The 17,727-nt window shown below is 43.1% G+C and overlaps 4 protein-coding genes across 6 annotated transcripts; 2 read left to right on the forward strand and 2 right to left on the reverse strand.

Moving 5' to 3' along the window:
- Nucleotides 1–81: 81 nt before the first annotated feature.
- pno1 (partner of NOB1 homolog) lies at nucleotides 82–2,273 on the reverse strand. The gene is made up of 7 exons (XM_084708777.1): nucleotides 1,971–2,273; nucleotides 1,524–1,673; nucleotides 1,231–1,314; nucleotides 992–1,052; nucleotides 765–882; nucleotides 565–635; nucleotides 82–452 (listed from the first exon to the last, which is right to left on the reverse strand). The coding sequence occupies exons 1-7, from the start codon at nucleotides 2,166–2,168 to the stop codon at nucleotides 385–387; spliced, it is 750 nt and encodes a 249-aa protein (XP_084564903.1). The 5' UTR covers nucleotides 2,169–2,273; the 3' UTR covers nucleotides 82–384.
- A 184-nt stretch (nucleotides 2,274–2,457) lies between these two features.
- dnaaf10 (dynein axonemal assembly factor 10) lies at nucleotides 2,458–6,257 on the forward strand. The gene is made up of 8 exons (XM_084708776.1): nucleotides 2,458–2,767; nucleotides 3,073–3,173; nucleotides 3,400–3,530; nucleotides 3,794–3,895; nucleotides 4,153–4,268; nucleotides 4,678–4,812; nucleotides 5,332–5,429; nucleotides 5,544–6,257. The coding sequence occupies exons 1-8, from the start codon at nucleotides 2,582–2,584 to the stop codon at nucleotides 5,749–5,751; spliced, it is 1,077 nt and encodes a 358-aa protein (XP_084564902.1). The 5' UTR covers nucleotides 2,458–2,581; the 3' UTR covers nucleotides 5,752–6,257.
- A 145-nt stretch (nucleotides 6,258–6,402) lies between these two features.
- LOC146268213 (uncharacterized) lies at nucleotides 6,403–15,562 on the reverse strand. Of its 2 annotated transcripts, none has more exons than XM_084708774.1 (20): nucleotides 15,054–15,562; nucleotides 14,718–14,925; nucleotides 14,302–14,468; nucleotides 13,932–14,062; nucleotides 13,427–13,593; nucleotides 13,107–13,192; nucleotides 12,669–12,749; nucleotides 12,396–12,510; nucleotides 11,315–11,490; nucleotides 10,780–11,001; nucleotides 10,060–10,262; nucleotides 9,759–9,881; nucleotides 9,543–9,683; nucleotides 9,171–9,405; nucleotides 8,712–8,913; nucleotides 8,276–8,507; nucleotides 7,788–7,933; nucleotides 7,403–7,557; nucleotides 7,071–7,293; nucleotides 6,403–6,667 (listed from the first exon to the last, which is right to left on the reverse strand). In XM_084708774.1, exons 1-20 carry the CDS (start codon nucleotides 15,348–15,350, stop codon nucleotides 6,528–6,530), a joined length of 3,450 nt encoding a protein of 1,149 aa, XP_084564900.1. In that variant the 5' UTR covers nucleotides 15,351–15,562; the 3' UTR covers nucleotides 6,403–6,527. The 2 variants fall into 2 exon arrangements, with proteins under 2 accessions (XP_084564900.1, XP_084564901.1); XM_084708775.1 differs by having other exon boundaries at nucleotides 7,788–7,930; nucleotides 15,054–15,350.
- Nucleotides 15,563–15,572: 10 nt separating this feature from the next.
- c1d (C1D nuclear receptor corepressor) lies at nucleotides 15,573–17,184 on the forward strand. 2 transcript variants are annotated; one of them, XM_084708780.1, is made up of 5 exons: nucleotides 15,573–15,701; nucleotides 16,003–16,140; nucleotides 16,376–16,442; nucleotides 16,544–16,599; nucleotides 16,847–17,184. In XM_084708780.1, the coding sequence occupies exons 1-5, from the start codon at nucleotides 15,699–15,701 to the stop codon at nucleotides 17,093–17,095; spliced, it is 513 nt and encodes a 170-aa protein (XP_084564906.1). In that variant the 5' UTR covers nucleotides 15,573–15,698; the 3' UTR covers nucleotides 17,096–17,184. The 2 variants fall into 2 exon arrangements, with proteins under 2 accessions (XP_084564906.1, XP_084564907.1); XM_084708781.1 differs by having other exon boundaries at nucleotides 15,639–15,726.
- Nucleotides 17,185–17,727: the final 543 nt, after the last annotated feature.

Consider the following 17,727-nt stretch of genomic DNA (forward strand, 5'->3'; position numbering starts at 1 on the left):
TCATAACAACTTATTTTTGCGAACATTCTGTTGAGTTTGAAAATACATTTCCTGCCATTCAAATCAAATCCACACTGGGGATTGAACTTTTTACATTGTTAATTGCACTTTATTGTGAATAGCCTTTACACCAATAGACTACTTTCGATCCTGTAAGTCTCTTTACTTCCTCCTTGGACCAACAGCAGAGCATGAAAAAGGTAAAAGGGGGCAATTTGTAGAACATCCCCAAAGCTAGGAGAATGACCAGACCAAACATCTGGATGCAGAGAAGGCCATCCTCAGTTATTGCTGGCATATCCAAAGACACCATAGCAGGATCATACCTAAAAGTTCCACCACAACCACTGAGGGAGAAAATAAATCCATGCTGCACATTGGTCTTCAAAATCGCTCAGCGGTCCGGCTGGCCACTGCCCTGATATTTCCATAGACCTTCGAAGGTGGACTACCTGTAGAAGACACAAAGCTTACGTCACTTTCTGTAGCTCATTACATGCAGCCGGTGCATTTCCTTAAGCAATGTGGAAGTGATTCTGAGATGTGACATCTCCATTCCTTTACCTAAGATGAGGTTGCATATTGCTGTCCGTGCCATCTTGATATTCTGGAAAGATCCTAATATGTGTATTTTCCTGTGGAAAAATTACACATGTAAAAGTTTACAACTCATATAATGCTGAATACATAATGATACTGAATATGAGTAAATCACATCTCAGTAGAAAGTCTAAACTTGCTCACAGGAACAGAAGGCTACTCACGTGTCTGCAAGCACAATTCGTGTCTTGGTGACATTTTCAATTGTGAATTTAGTTTTTCCTCCTTTCCCTGCTATCCTTCCAATAGCTCTTGACAAATGGTCTCCCTTCAGTGGTTTTACTGCCAAGAAGAGACATGAAGACATTAAATACAGGATAGCAGAATACAACAAAGTAATACAGAGTGTTGAATCGTAAAATGACGTAACAGCAGTGAGGCAGTGTCTTACCATCAGTGACCTCAAAGGTTTCAAGAAAAAGTTCATCTAATCTGATGAGGGCTAGGGCATCCTGGAAAAGAGACAGGGCTCTGCAGTCAGACACTTTCAAACATTATAAAAAGGAAAAGAACATCCTTAAAAAAACGATTAACCAAACTTCCAGTCCACACAACAAATAGTATGTATTCATGTAATTCCTGGTCGAGAGCTAGTTACCTTGCATTAAACTTCTAAATGAAGGTGCTTACCTCAACTTGGAATCCTAGAACAAAAGCCTTGACAAAATCTGCAGCTCTTGTAAGGGACCCGATGTCCTGTGTCTCTTTACATGTCTGGAACATTGTTTGTAAGGTTAGCTTCATCTTAAAAGGTTGCATCATGTTTCATGATGCTAAAGTGATGAATACTTTGTGGATGGATTACTAAGGAAAAAGTGGTTCCAAAAAATACAGTTTAACAGTTAAGAACTGGCTAACGGATTAATATGCTTCTAAAAGGAGGTACAATCATGCACCGAGGAGGACTGTAACATTGCACTTACTTTGATTTCAACATTTCTGGTTTTGAGGTTAAATCTGACTTGAAGTTGGAGGTTCTCCACGATGGGAGTGAAAATCTTCAACCAGTTCTCTTTCAGGGGCGTATACCTGTGGGCTGGGACAGCTACTTTTCGCAACTCATCTATGCCACCCTGTAAGGATAGGAAGAAAGGCGTTTACATTATTTTGAGACGATCGTTAATGCAGTTCAATTATGAATCACCAGTTACAAATCACGTGAAAGTAGCAGAAGTGTTCTGAAATAAGGCATGGTAACAGCATAATGTCTGACAGGCGCATAACAGTGAGGTCTTCCATGATCCATGTGCGCACGCGCGTGGCCTTGCATGACGACAACCCAATTACTATGTTTGATCATCTGACTAAATACATTTTTGGCCATGGCAAAACATGTAATTACATTAAGCTAAAGCATGTGATTACCATACCGTAAGTTTGTCGCCTGAAATTGGGGGAAACTGGGGTCGCTTGCATGCCACGGAGTCCTCTGGATCCATGTCTACTACATCTTGCTCACGTTTTCGCTTTTGAGTCTTTTTTGATTTCACCTTTATGAAATCGTCTGCGGTGCTCTCACTGTCCATTGTGGCAGTATTAGCTGGAGTTGAGTTATTGTCAGTGTCCATTACGAATTTGATCTCTGATGAGAAAAATTACGTGAAACTCGGGACGAATACCCAAACCTTGACATGCGGTTGTTCCCGTGTTGGTGCGAAAGACCCTATAGTGGTTCAACACGCGCCTGAAAAATACAAAATCCAACCTCTGTGCAACTGTGAGTCCGTTGTGACAATTCCAAGTGCCTTTCATGTCCGCGATTTAGAAAAATATGTTCGTTAATATTTAAGACAGAGATTTAATATACAGAATACATTGCAACCGTTCCAATTCTATCAGGCGAATATGTAAACAGCTTCAAGTACGGAACTAGGACCACGTCGTTGGTTGTGTGGACGTAAGTAGTGTTGACAAGTTGTGGAAACAAGCTGAAAGCCAGTGCTGTGATATAACTACCTGTCCTTATTATTTACCAGAAAAGATGACAACGCCATTTGAGAAGCCTCAAATCATAGCTCACATACAGAAAAGTTTAAACTACACAGTGTTTGATAGTAAATGGATACCATGTAGTGCAAAGTTTGTCTGCATGGGAAACTTTGCAAGGGGGACTGGGGTGATGCAAATTTACGAAGTGCAACATGGAGAGGTCCAACTTGTGAAAGAGGTATATTTTTATTTCTCTCGGCTACGTTTTAAAATACTTTACATATATATTTTGCTGTTATGTTAGTTTGATAACGTGAACTGCTGATTTGATAAATTGCTAGCCAGCTAGCTTCCTAACCTCAGTCTTCTAGAACAGTCCTGGCAGGATCTGTCTGTTACCATAGCAACTTGTTGCCAACAAGGAAAAGATACCCAGTATAAACTGTCTTTATAGCAAGCACACCTATAAACTAACAACTAGCCTCCTTGGTCATGCATTTTTCTTGAGTTCTGAATCAATCACATCAATTGTGTATGTTTTAGATTGAGAAAGCAAAGCCTATAAAGTGTGGGACTTTTGGGGCCACATCTCTTCAACAACGGCATCTTGCAACTGGGGATTTTGATGGGACTCTCAACATATGGTATTCCCGTCATTTAAATGTATACTACTGCTAAGCCTTCTAACAATCACTATACCACAAACATATTTGTAGACACCATCTCCTTAGCATTAAGTCACCTTTACATTAGGGTTTTGCTAATAACACCACAGCTATATCATGGAACCCTGTGAAAGACATGCATGAATGAGTGCAAAATCACTTTCAATTCTGGGATACATGTTGTGCTCTGATCTTCTGTCTACAGGAACCTAGAGGTGCCTGAGGTTCCTGTGTACTCAGTGAAGGCTCACAAAGAGATTGTGAACGGCATAGATGGTGTTGGAGGCCTTGGGATTGGTGACGGTGCTCCCGAAATAGTCACCGGGAGCAGAGATGGTAACTTGGATGTGACCATGAAATGACTGCATGTGCTCCAGTCCTTAATAAATGGTTGATTCTGTGTCCAGAATCTGTAGCTTATTTGTCAATCCTGCTTTGTTATTTGCAAGCAACTAGGCTTATTGTCTGTACATTTTCAAATGATGATCCGTGGGAGTAAAGCCCATATTCTTCTAGTGTGTGTCACTCCTCATCAAGACAAAAAAATGTTTTAGCGATTTCATTAAGTGTACTATTATGGGATTCCCGTTGCTTTCTAGGCACAGTAAAGGTGTGGGACACCCGGCAGAGAGACTCACCCGTGGTCAACATGGAGCCAGGGGAGGGGGAGCCCAAGAGGGACTGCTGGACTGTTGCCTTTGGTATGCAGTAGGAGGTTACGACATAAATGAGCTCTTTCCCTCTGCTCAAGTCTCTTTGGTTTTAGCTTCTTATGCTTGTTCAAGTCCACCATATAAATGAGTTGAATTTGTTGAATAATATAGGATTGGAGACGAATGATTTAGATACTAGCAGTCAGTAAATCTAACTGACTGTGCCCAAAATAAATGTCCATCAATTTCAAATGTCAACATTAGCTTATTCAGCATCTGACCTTTTATACAAAATGACTATTCAGGTCATGCTTTTAATGACCAAGACCGCTGTGTCTGCGCTGGCTATGACAACGGTGACATCAAACTCTTTGACCTCCGAAACATGTCTCTGCGATGGGAAACCAACATAAAGAATGGGGTGAGTTTCTTTGTTTGTATGCTTCCTAAAAACGAAACCTGGTATGCATAGATCCCTCTAACAAAGTAATGTTTCCAATTCCAGCCTTTGAAATATGAATTTACTAGATTGACTGTCATTATTGCCTCTGACTGAACTGGTCATGAATATTGTTATTCTTCACTTTGAGATAAGAGGTTAGATGTTTTCTTGGTGACACTTAAATGTTTTGCTCAAATATGAGTGTCTGTAATGCACTATATAAGGGCTCAGAATATTCCTTTCAATATTTTGTTCTATATACAGCAGTAGTATGGATATGTCTTAATTCTAAGTGTTTATACTATATTTTTTGTGCTAAACTTCTTTCTCTAGTATTTATAATAATTGCCCAGTACTACCATCACTTTCTACTTCTGTCACTGTCCAGGTGTGTTGCGTGGAGTTTGACAGGAAGGACATTAACATGAACAAACTGGTAGCCACTTCATTGGAAGGGAAATTCCATGTCTTTGACATGAGGACCCAGCACGCCACCAAGGGCTTCGCGTCTGTGTCTGAAAAGGTAATTCAGTCGGATATTCAATGGGGGGGGGGGGGGTTATGAAGTCGGCCTTTTAACATTTCCACAGCTGGAACTACTTTGTCGTGTTTGTCCAACAAGCTCTTTGGTCAGAAAGCAGTTTGTTGCCAAAATGGACAGTGAGAAAAGGGCTGTTTTGTGTTTTCTTTCTGCCCATGTGAAAATGCTGTGAAAACACACTTGACTTCCCTGAATGCACAGCTGAGTGTTTGGAGCTGTCAGTGAGGCTTCAGTGAAATCAACTGGTGGCACACACATTTCATGTTTTTTTTAAATAGATTAATTTATGAATATTTTTAATATGGCATATAATCATGTTTTTATGTTTTACGTCTCCTCCTGCTGTTAGTTTAATTCATTCATTAAATTGCCCATGTGTGATTGTGTGACATAAATCATTTTCAATACCATTGTCCATTACGTAAATAAGAGGAAGGCTAGCAGTATATAAAGTTACATTATTTTAGCTAGGCTTGATTCCAATCTACTTTGTGATTTCAGGCCCATAAATCTACTATCTGGCAAGTAAGGCATTTGCCTCAGAACAGAGATATCTTCATGACGGCAGGTGGAGCAGGCAACCTGCATCTATGGAAATAGTAAGAGCTTTAATAACTTTGTTGATGTTGTGCTGCATCAATCCTATTGTCCTTCTAAAACCTGGAAATGAACACATATTGCCTGCTCATCCAAAACATTGTTTCATCCTCTAGTGAGTACCCTGCCCAGAGAAGTAAGAAGGATGCAGATGAGGTGGATATGGGTGTAGCTGGCACAGTCAACCTATTGCAAAATGTCACCCTGTCATCCCAGCCAATCGCCAGCCTGGATTGGAGCCCTGATAAGCAGGGCCTGTGTGTTTGTTCAGCCTTCGACCAGTCTGTCCGTGTGCTTATTGTGACCAAGCTCAACCGCGTGTGAAGTGGACCAAGCAGGAGGAATGCAGATAGAACATTTAAAGGTATGTCTGGGGGCAACACTCTGAATGGCTTTATTGACATTCTTAGTATTTGTCATCCCTTTAGTTTCCTTGGAATGCCCTGATTTGTCTGAGTCAGATGGTTTCCCTGAAACAAGCTTTTGCTTATTGGAGCCTTGCTAAACACAAAAAACAATCTGCATATATAGAATTGATGTTTGTTATCTGATAGAAGAATTCCCCAGCCTTCTTTCATTGGATATTGTTAGAATGAGTTATCCTCTTCTCAACATGTTGTGGGGGTCAAATGTCCTTTCTTATCCACTCTCAATATTTTTACTGATTGGAATGTTCATGTTCACTCCAAAATTAATTGATATTGAATGCTGCTGAATCTTAATATATTGCTGCAGTATGTGTAAATGTTTATTTCTTTATAAGGGTGGTCCTGTGTTGGACTATATTCAATTGATGTGTTTTCCAAATAAATGGACTTTGAGAAAATCGATAGGACTGTCTGACTTGCATATTAATTCTAGGATAATGTTGTTAATAAACCAAAGACCCTGTATGTGTGTTTTGTAAAAATGGCAATGATAAAATGCATTATGGAGCAGGTGCTGGAAAAAAGAATGGCAAAAAATTCAGCTTTTCTCTTTGTGTGAAATTACATTTATTTGTTTAAGCGAGATGTGACTATCCTGCCTAATTCACTGCATCACAGAATAAAGGCATCATCATAGAAGTGAGCAGAATCCCATCATCAAAGCTGGGGTTTTCATAGCCAGCACTTGAACTTGAAGAAGTCCTGTAGGTCCTTGTCATCCACTGACGTATTATGAATACCAGCATAAACGCTTTTCAGAAGATGAGTCTGGAATTTCCCATCCAGGATATCGATGTATTTCTCAATGCAACCTTGAAAGACAAATCAAGAATAAAAACGCATAAAACAACTTAGTAGGCAGATTCATAGAATAAATGTCAGACAAAAGTGTCTTGTCATCGGCTCAGTGCAATGAAACAATGAGTACAATCAAACAATTCAGACACATTCTTTCTAATAACCACTTGCATCAAGGTCATACTTTCTTAAAAAGTACAATATGTTCCTACAATATTTTCTGTACCACTGCCAACGTTGTTTTGTCAGCACAGAATGACTGAAATACAAAAGGATTGGCTATATTGTCAACTTACACAGGGAACTGTGGCTGTGAGGACCCTATGAATGTACCATGTGAATGCCAACCAAGTCCACACAATCCAGTACAGAACCATAAACCTTAAGAGAAGAACCCCCTCAAGGTGTTCCTCTTACCCAGGCCCATGACCTTCCCGTAGGCTACGAGGTTGGGCCCTAACTGGGGGTGGTCATACAACTCCAGCTTCATGATGTTGCGGATGATCTCGCCCGTGATGAAGGCGTCGTCAAACGTCTGCTCAGCCACAGGCCTCAGGGGGAACCTGCAGTACACTTCCACGGCAGCCAGGGGGTCCGACTTCACCAGCATTTCCGCCAGCTCAATGTAGGCATCATGGACCTGGGCCGTCAAGCAACAGAGGACTGGACGTTCAAATGGGCAACATATACTGTTGTTTCTCAGTATATTTTGCTAGTACCCCAGTGGTCTGGCTAACACACTGACTGACCTCTGGTGCCATGGAAATGACTTCCTTGTAGAACTGGCAAGCCTGGTCCTGTGTGTCTGCGTTGCGAGAGAGGGCACGGGCCAGGCCTAAGCGGGGGGCGTGGGACCGGCGGTTCACAGGGGTGGGGCCACCAGGGCATTCAGCTGCTACCGACTCTGCAGTGTAATTATTTTCATGTTGTGACAAGACAGACACAAGCACATGCACAGACAGTTGGATGTTGACATCATCAAATAAATGGACTGCTGTACAGTAACTGGGTATGATATGAGGATGTATACGTGTGCAATCTTGATAGGAACTGGGATTCTTGATCCGCCCCACCACCATCCCACCCCTACCCCACCCCCCTTGCTCCGACTTATCCCAGGGTTGTGGAGCCTACCCTGTGGAGCTCCTGCTTTGGTAGAGCTGGGGGAGCAGTCTGTTTTGGACTTGCTGGGGGAGAGCTGAGTCTTGGAGCTGGGCTTTGCCGGGGCTCTGGATGATCCATCTGTCCTTGGTGCTGCCGCTGCTCCAGCTCGCCCCCTACTGGGGAGATGCAGAACTGTGATCGGGGTCAATGGCAATGCCTGTGGTCTGATTTTGTGCTTGTGCTGTTATTCACTGGGAGGGTGGTCTAAAGCAAGGATGATGTATTGCAAACAGTCTGAAGTTCAAGCTGAAACAGGATCAAATCCTTTTTCAAAGCACGAGGGAGGTTGAGGAATAACTTAGAAGCGCAATATTAGTGTTGAATATGTATGACCGAATATATCATCGTGTCCGTATCTCTCCAGTTCATAAATGTCAGAACTCATCCTCATCACCTGTCGCCATAACCCGTCAACACTCTGATTCTGCTCCTTTGACATCTTTACTCATCTGACTCACCTGGCCACAGGGGGCTTGGCGGAGGGGGCGGCCTTGGCACCTCCTTTAGCAGGCGCAGTGGCCTTGCCGGCCGCTGTAGCCCCCCCTCGACCGGGGCCTCCCCTGCCACGCCCACTTCCTCTCCCAGCGGCCCCTCCGTCGGAAGGCCCCGCGGTCCCCGTGGATTGGCTGGCTGTCTGCTTGGCGGCTTTCTCCTTCTCAGAGGCCAGCTTTTCCTGCCACCACTTCTGCTCTGCGAATAGCAGGGGGAGATGGCACAGCCGGTTGCACAGGGACACGCTTTCAAGCGGCTAATACACGCGTGCGTGTCTACGCGTGTGTTCCTTCCAACAGGATTATTATGACGCACGTTATGAGGATTGCTAGATGATGTTGCGCATTACGACCACACGCGTTTCTCATGGGTCAGAATGACACACAAGCGTTGCTGTCTTACTGGTCAGCTGGGCGGGGGGGTCCCCGCTCTGAGGCTTGTCCTCCAGCTCGAGGCTGGCCTGGAAGCTGAGGCAGGCGTCGGCCAAGTTGGCCTTTGACCTCTCTGACTCAGGGTCGTTGTCAAAGTGAGCCAGCTGGGCCAGACCCAGAAGGTACAAGGCATGGCCGTCACGAGGAACGGTCACCACAGCAACCTGGCACACCTGTGCAGGGAATTATATTGATCATAAAGATTTAAGGATATACTACTTGGGGGTCCATGTTAAGCCCTGCCACTATTTTACCACTCAACAGCATACGAGGCTAGTTTTGTATGTGTACAGTGGCCACTACCACTCAGGAGTCAACGCCAGTAGTCAAACACTGCTTGACTATTCACTGAGAACCCCATCCAAACTCACATATACAGTTGGTGATCTGAGGCAACTGGATGAACCACATTACTCCATGATGGTCTAACCTTCTCCTGCATATCCAGCAGTTCCTTACAGGGGGCGATGGCGGTGAGACGGATGAGGGCGGCGAGGCCCTGGCACCTCTTGGCCACCGAGGCCTGTCTCTCCGTGCCAGGCTTGGCCAGCATGAGACCCTGGAGAAGGGCAAAGTGGGCATCGAGCAACACCCACTCCAACTGTTGGGCCACCTCTCCCCGACAGACACACCGACACACAGCCTGGGCTGCCAGCACTGCAACACTTGGGGGTGAGACGGAGGGATAGGTATATAAACACAGGCTCACATAACACAAAGGGTAGAGTAAGATACATGCTAACTAACATGGGTAGATATATCCCTTTTTCAAAATAAGTAAGGAAGAAATGAAGTAACTCACATGTGATAGACTTGCTCTCCACTCATGGTCTTGCCCGGGAGAGTGTTCTCCTTTTGGAGGGCGGCCCCTAGCACGAGGCAGCCACGCAGGAAGTGAGTGCTCACGCTCGACAGAGGCTCCCAAACGGCCTGCTCCACGCCCCTGGAGACGACAGCCGAGTTCATCCCAGGACCTCGCGTCAGCTCCAAAGACCCGCTCCCGCCCCCACCCCCGTACCTGTCGCTGCAGTACTGAGCGATGACGTGCTCCAGTCCCTGCTGCAGGAACCCAGCCGCCTCCTTCGCAGCCTCCTCCGAGGCTCCGCTCCCCTGCTGCAGAAGAGCCAAGCCTGTATAGAACCTACAAGGACACGCACAAACACGCGTCAAGAACATACACACACATTCCGCCCAAACTCGACCTACTACGGTTGAATCTCGACTTGATGTTTAGACATCCACTGGGTGTTAGACATCCAAGTAGGTGATGATTCTTGTAGGTAAGTGGGTGTTGCGGCTCCGTGTGGAGGCCCCCTTACCGGAGAGCAGGCTGGGAGGGTCGTAGGGCCAGGCCGGTCTGCAGGTGCTGCAGGGCCTCCCGCTCCAGCCCCTGCAGCAGCAGCAGACGTCCCGTGTGCAGGTTGAACTCCCAGTCATCAGGGCTCAGAGACCAGGCGTCCAGGTACTTCAGAGAGGCCCTGTGCATGCAGCTCTCCTTGTCCCTGAGGCCTGCACTGCCATCCTGGGACAACATTGGTCGAGAGCAAAGGGTTCATCTTGTTCTCCGTAATTCGTCTTTAGTACTATGACATGGCATTGATAAGGAACCGGTTCAGCTCATTTATAATCAAGTCTACTCATAGTATTGGTTACAGGGAAATACACTCTGGCTCTACATGATCTTCATGTTGCATACTGTTAGCTTAAAATAATATATAAGAAGGCTCTTAGATTTATTTTAGGCACTAAATGATGAATGGCATTTCAACAGCCAGCGAAGTCTTCTGAAGTCTACTCTTACCTTTCATCTAACAGCCATTGATCTGACAGTTCAGAGAAGGCATGGAGATCACAGACACACACACCGACACACACACACACACACATACACCCGCAGACACACGCACGCCCTGCAGAGCTACCATCACATTATTATTAGTGACGGTGGAAGGTCCTGTGTCACTGTCTGAGAATGGTGAGTAAGACCTGAAATAGATCTGTCTGGTAGAGACGGAGGGTATGGAGCGTCATCCGAGTACCTTGCCAGCCCTCTTGGAGAGCCAGATGTAGAGGGTTTGGACGTAGTCGGCCTTGCCTGACTGGCCCTGTTCCTTCAGCTGGTGGTACTCAGTGTCCACGGCCTTCAGCTGGTTCTCCAGGGTCGGCGTGCCGGTGAAACCATGGAGCTTACAGAGAGCCAGGATGTCGTCCTGAAGGCTCGTCGCCTTGGCCCCGCTCAGCTCCTCAGAATCCCCATCTGCCTGATGACACAACAATATCAGTGATCCTGCACACTGCTTTGTTGCAGTTGTCTGTTGTCTCTATGAAAAATGAGGATTGGTTTTGATGTTTGGTTCGAAGTATCACGTTCAAATCCTTGTGCATTTAAAGCACCCGGTCGCACGGAAAATATGCTGCTGCACAATTATGTTGCACTAAGAGCAGCAACAGCAGCCTGGGTTATGCTGCAATAGCAGAGTTATACAGCAATACAATATAGCAATGACTGAACGAATGATGATGATCAACACTGCACCATAATCCCAAACAGATGACAGTGTATCTGTAAATTACTTTTTTCTTCAAGCCATACATCTCTGTGGCATGGTGCTGTTCTTCCAGAGTCTGCCCCAGCAGGAAGTGGAATCTGGGATCCTTGGGTTTCAGTTTGATGGCTGAGGCGTAGTGGATGGCAACCTGCTCCAGGCTGTCTAGAGGAGACTGGCCCTCCTCATACTGTAGCATGTCACCTGGAGAAACACACAAGCGGGCACTTAGTGTACACACACACACACACATGTGTACAAGGAGGCCAGGCAGGCAGCCAGGCTCTCATAACAAAAAAGGAATATGGTCTTCGTGTGAAAGCCTCTTCTCTTTCACTTATGAATCATTGCATGCATCTTTTTTGCATTAAATATTCAGTGAGTGTAACTTGTCTTGGCAAAAATGCCTATTACCTGTCACCCTGCATTGATGTCAACATGTTTTACATCCCGGAAGATATAAACAAGCTTCACCTTGACCCCGCATAAAGATTTGGCAACCAAGTGTTCAGAGTTGGTCTGAAATCATTTTTCTGTGGAAGATACTTTTGGAATTCCTCGAGGGTTAGATTTATAAATAATGTTTTTTTTAGGATGTTTTAGGATGATGAAATGTTGATATAAGGATTTCCACCACAATAGGAAGGATTTTCTACCTCAATAAAGACAATTTGAGATGTATTTCCTGAATTGTTTTGTGTCGACCAACATGCACACAAAAACATAAACTCCCTCTCAAACATTTGAACCTAAACATTTTCCACCTTGACATTCAACATTTGGCATTTTGTAAAAGTAGATTCCTTGTATTTATTCAAAGGCTGGGTTCTACACCCCAGCCTCTCTCAGGTGTCAAGAATTATGTTTCAAGGCCAATGACTCCTATCCAATACTCTAGGATCAGTCTCTGATGTCACTTATCATGTCACCACTGACAATTAGTGGCTTAAAAAAGACTAACAGTAACTTGAGTGGCTGCATGTCAAGAGAAGCCTTTTAAGCTAACGTTAAATAGCGCTTCTTCATGTATTTTTCAATGGATACGGCTAATCCACAATTATCTGGGACAGTTGCCAGTGTAGCAGGCAGCCTTGGAAGCTGAAACATGCCTGGTTTAGGTAGGCGCTGCCTGTACAGTTTCAGGTGGTCTTGGGCTAAGGTACATAGATTATCTACGCTGTCTTCTCCAATTGCCTTTTGTAGTTTCTTCTCCCAGTTACGGACCTGAAGAGACAAAAAAGGCAATCACCATTAACTTGTCATCATCCTCATCCTCACTTAGTAGATCCATACCTACACAAGCACATAATAAAGTTTGACTGGCCGTATGATATAGAGGTCTTGGTAAGTAAAGTCAGTGTCCCTCCAAAAGGTTTCATTACCTCAACAGTGTGCTTGGTCTCTATCTCTAAGTTGCTAGAAGATGCAAAATACTTCTTATACCAGCTTGTCTCTGTGACATTCTGAAAGAAACATTGCTTCTTGATCAATATATTATTAAAAAATCTGACAAAAGCTTAGTTGCAGTAGTGAATGTCATTACAATTGTATTCTTTAGAGCTATAAAATCAACTTTTATTTTCACAAATACAAAACAGAGATATCTGTAATGAACTGCTTTGTCAAAATACGAACTCTCTTGATTAAGCAAAACTTTATACCAACTCATCTTTATGGCAGTGTCCAAACCTAAAACACCACTGCGGTTCGACCAAGTCGTCTTTGCAATAACATGGTAAATAAAGCATGAGGTCGAGCCTGGCTCACTGGCTGTGATTTTGGCCCTTTGGTCACACGGCTGCTCAATCATTCATGCTGACCTTTGGATCCAGGTCCGCTGATGGTTTGTGGGGACACCGCAGCGCGTGTGAACCCACCTCAGCCAGTTTCACCAAACTTTCACATCCTTTCAAAAGACGTCAGGCAGAATTATCACCTAGCCCGTGTATGATAAACGCGCTATTAAAATATAATTAAAGAACAAAAAGCAGGAAGACCAAATTGTAATGACAACCAAGCCTAATTACCAATCCAGATGATGTATGTGTAATATAGAATGGCATAGAAAGAAAAAAAGAATGGCACTGAAGAAGAAAAAAAGATATTCTACTGATGTAGCCTATATGACAGTGTTCAGTACCTCTGTATGCAAAGAAACATTTGACAAGAGCAGCAGACATTTTCCCATCCAGGTCTGGCTCTAGAACCTTCCAGCTATCTCCCAGAGGACACTCATTCAACGGGTCAACTTTCGACCTACGTGTCAGCATGTCAATGTATGGCCCGGAGAAGATGTGCTTAGGTTCACTGCATAAAGACAAGGTAACCCAATTAACAAGGATCAAGAGCTTATTGGGGAGGTTCTTTGTCCTGACAGGTGACAGCATGTTCTACCATTCTCACTTGTCCCACACGTTACAAAAAACAACAGTATTTCAATTACGAGCGATATGAGACGTTTAATCCTTTCTTAAAACGATATGCCTTTCTTATTGCATGATATGCATAGTGTAGTCAGACATTATCACTTGTTGGACTAATCCAGGAGGTTCTTGGAAAATGACCATTCCTTATGGGCTTATTCCACATATACCACTTGGTGGAATTATACCTGTTTTCAGTAGATATGTCCTATACCAGCTCACCTCTGGTAAATGGAGACAGGTCTGTAGAGGGCAGTTAAAGACACAGGGCACTCATAGTCCACACAATCTTTTGCATCACTGAAAGTCACAGCCATGGGAATCTGCTCCCGAGTCACTGACACTGTGTAAATCTAGGGGAGAAGAAACTGGAAATAGTTAAACAGTTCAACAATAGTGCATATGAAGTTTCCCGCCTTTAATTTTCATTAAAGATATTAGTATTTTGCCTAATGTGATTTTGTAATTTGTCTCTTCAGCAAGACAGTGATGAGACCAGAAAAATATTATCTGGTCATAAATAATATCAAATGTTTCACCAAACATCTCATATTTAATAAGTACTGAGAGTAAAACAACAGTATCAGTTTACCTGTGAATTGCTGCCATCTGCTGAGCAAACCTTGATCTCAACCATCGTGTCTCCAAAGTTTAGTGAGACGAATTGAGAGCTGCTCTCTCCGTTCACTAAAACCTTCATGTTCTTATCAGGTACTTTGGGCAGCATGGTCATAGTATTACAATAGAAAAAAACTGTGCCTATAGACAACAAAAATCGATGCATAAGTGATAGTATTAATTATCAATGAGGGTACATTTTATTTTTAAGCCCTATGCAAGGAAGCTAGGCTATATATCAACTATGAAATAGCTTTTGTTAGAATGAATGACAAAACTATATTTATCAGTCGTCTAAATTACTGTATTTAATAGAACAGAACTATTCATCATACCCTGATTTGAAGCAATATCGCTGTTATTATAAGGTTAAAAAAGTTGCCAACCTACTTGAATATTCATAGATGTTTGCAGAAAATGCAGGATGCAGTTGAACATCTCCCTCAATGGCCAGTTCACTCAGCACTGCAGTCCTTGCAGACAGTTTGGTGACCTCAATGCTGTATTTCTTAGAAGTACCATCCTCAGCTATCACTTCTATATCAACCACATTTATTCCATCATTTAGTTGAATGGTTTTGGAACCGTCTCCTAAAAACTGAAGGTTGAACAAAAAAGCATTGATTGTAAAGTGTATAACGTCTGATAACTCAAACAGATAACTCCGGTTCAGTGGTACAGGTTCTCACATAAAAAATGTTGAACGTAGGTTTTGGCTCTACTCACAATTTTGTAGGAAGCACCACAATCACTTGTCAGTAGGTCCAGTGTAACGTTGTCGACATTGCTTGCAACAGTGACTTTGTAACTTGTTACACTTGATTTGAAGGTGGGCTGTAACTTCCCTCCTGATATGGAAAGCTTTTCTAAATCACAGTTATCCATGTTCTCCTTTTCCTTACACCTGGCATAACTCAAGATACCTGTCACAACTCTTTGTAAATGTCTTAAGGTAGACACCAAGCTAGCACACCCTTGAGTCTCAGCATTTCTGGACTTTCCGTCGACGCTCAATGAAACCATAGTAACGTCAACTCATCCTACATGACCTGCTCTCTTGCGGCGACCTGATTAAAAACAATACAGACAATACACAAACAAATCGAGGGTGACTGTCTGACAAAATAAAGCATTATTGTAATCAACAAACCATTTTATCTATGATAGAACACAATATCCACCATGGAGCGATATAAAAAATCTACGTGTTCCTCCAATAATTCCTCTAACACTAGACGGCGACAGAGCAAGAAAGGAGATCCAGTTCTTCTAAACCGGGTTGTTGTTGGCTGTTGCATTCACTTCCTGTCTCCGGTCTACAACGTGTGTTGGATTGAAAACATTTTGCAGTCCAAGTGACAAGCTGTATTGATGGTAGCGATATTCACAAACTACTCATGTGTGTTGCACTATATATTTTAACTGGCCAACATTGATTGTATGGCTTTGCGTTTTAAAATGTGCATATTTGCGTTTTGTTTGTCGTCAGGCAGGCTGGCTGTAGACTAGTGTCACATGAGAATGGTGTTAGCTACCATAGTAAGATTATGTAGAACACGTTTTATCAAATGTATAAATAGCTTCAAAAATATATACATAGCCTATAGCTAACTAACTGTTCGGTGATAAACGATTCACTACATTTCTGACTGACTAATGTCTAACGTTACGATAGGACATGGCAGAAGACATACCTGAAGACTATCCTACAGAGATTGAGGAGCAGCTCACGGGATTCGAATCTTCAGTGGCCTCTGTGAACACAATGGTACAGACTGTGTTGTCAATGCCCAGAAAGGAACTCATGGAAAAGGTAAGGCCTTTCAAAGGCAGTCATTTAGTTTTCAATGTAATGTTTCTTGATATTTGCCTACCGCTGCTAAAGGTAAATGACCTGCAACTATCAGTCTCAAACTGTCTGAGCTTTGCTTTTGCAGATAGGCTACTAGCTAGCAGATCAGCTCTCAAAATTGCATACTGATTGGTGGTTATAGTTTATTCTTACTGTGTGTTTACTTTGTAAAATTATCTCTTGTTGTTTTTGGTAGCTGGACCCTCTTGAGCAAGCTAAACTGGACTTGATGTCTGCATATACCCTCAATTCATTATTCTGGAGTAAGTGCTGTTTTCTGATGTGACTTTGTAATTGTCCATAAGTTAATGTAAAGAATACATTTCTGACCAGCCCCCTTACAAAAACAATTTCTTGGTTACAGTGTACCTGGTTACACAAGGAATTAACCCGAAAGAACATGGAATTAAGCAAGAACTGGTACGTTGTTTTTTCCCACCCTAACTCATTCAACACCAGGACTGTGTTTAGATGAAGTGAACCAACATTCCCTCCTTAAGGAGAAGTAACAAGTAAGGTTCTGACCGGTGGCCAACAAAATTACACTGTTTAAATCTAGTTATATCATCTGTCTTTTAAACTTGGTTAGGGTAGGATATTTCCAGTGTTGAGTATCTAATTGTGTGTGTGTGCATAAGAAAAGTCCCCTATCTTTGACTCGGTACAGGAGAGAATCAGGACATACATGAACAGAGTCAAGGAGATCACGGACAGAAAGAAGGCAGCCCGTCTGGACAAAGGAGCGGTGTCTCGCTTTGTCAGAAACGCCCTGTGGGACTCTGAGGAAGCTGCTTCCAAAAAAGAAGGACAGGCATCCAAAACGGAAGGGACGTCGTCGAAAAAAGAAGGGCCGTCAAAGAAACACAAGCACACTCCAGGTCGTGGCCAACACTCTAAGCGCTCTAAGTTGAACTGACTAAAACTAGCAATGTTAAGACCAGACTCTTTTCTATGCTCAAGACCCTTTTAGTTGCCTCTTATATAAACCTACCTTTAAAAAACTTATTCTTGTTACATTACTGTCTAAGAGATGTAATCAATACCATTTTGCCACATACCTGTATGGTACCTAGCTTTGTGAACACCAGCCAATTCCAGTGCTAGTCAAATACAATTTCTGAACATAGGTAGGTCTAACACAGCAGACAATGGAGACGTGTCAGGGACGTTTTTTTTTTTTTTTTTGCCAGTGTTTTAGGTTTTGCGTCACAAAGGTACAATCAGTGTTGATGTTTATTTGAAGCTCGATGGTTGTATTGCTATTGTATGAAGGTCTGTGGTGACTGCTAATCCATCACATTGTGTTGGCAGACTGATCTGATCTTGTGAAGGGCATTGTGTTAATGATCCCTCTTGGGTTTCAGCTGCGTCTCCACGTTCATGATCTTTTGACAGCTATTTACTTGTGTTGTATCATCCATCATCTAAGCTGTGTAATACTGTATATAGCAATATAAGCATAGCATTGAGATATTTTGTATTACAATTGGTCCCAAGGCCCACTTTTCAAACTCCATTAACTAAAATTAGATAAGTGATTTGATTCAT

The sequence above is a fragment of the Hypomesus nipponensis genome, chromosome 11, assembly GCF_054491055.1.
Source record: "Hypomesus nipponensis isolate SF chromosome 11, ASM5449105v1, whole genome shotgun sequence".
NCBI classification, from domain to species: domain Eukaryota; kingdom Metazoa; phylum Chordata; class Actinopteri; order Osmeriformes; family Osmeridae; genus Hypomesus; species Hypomesus nipponensis.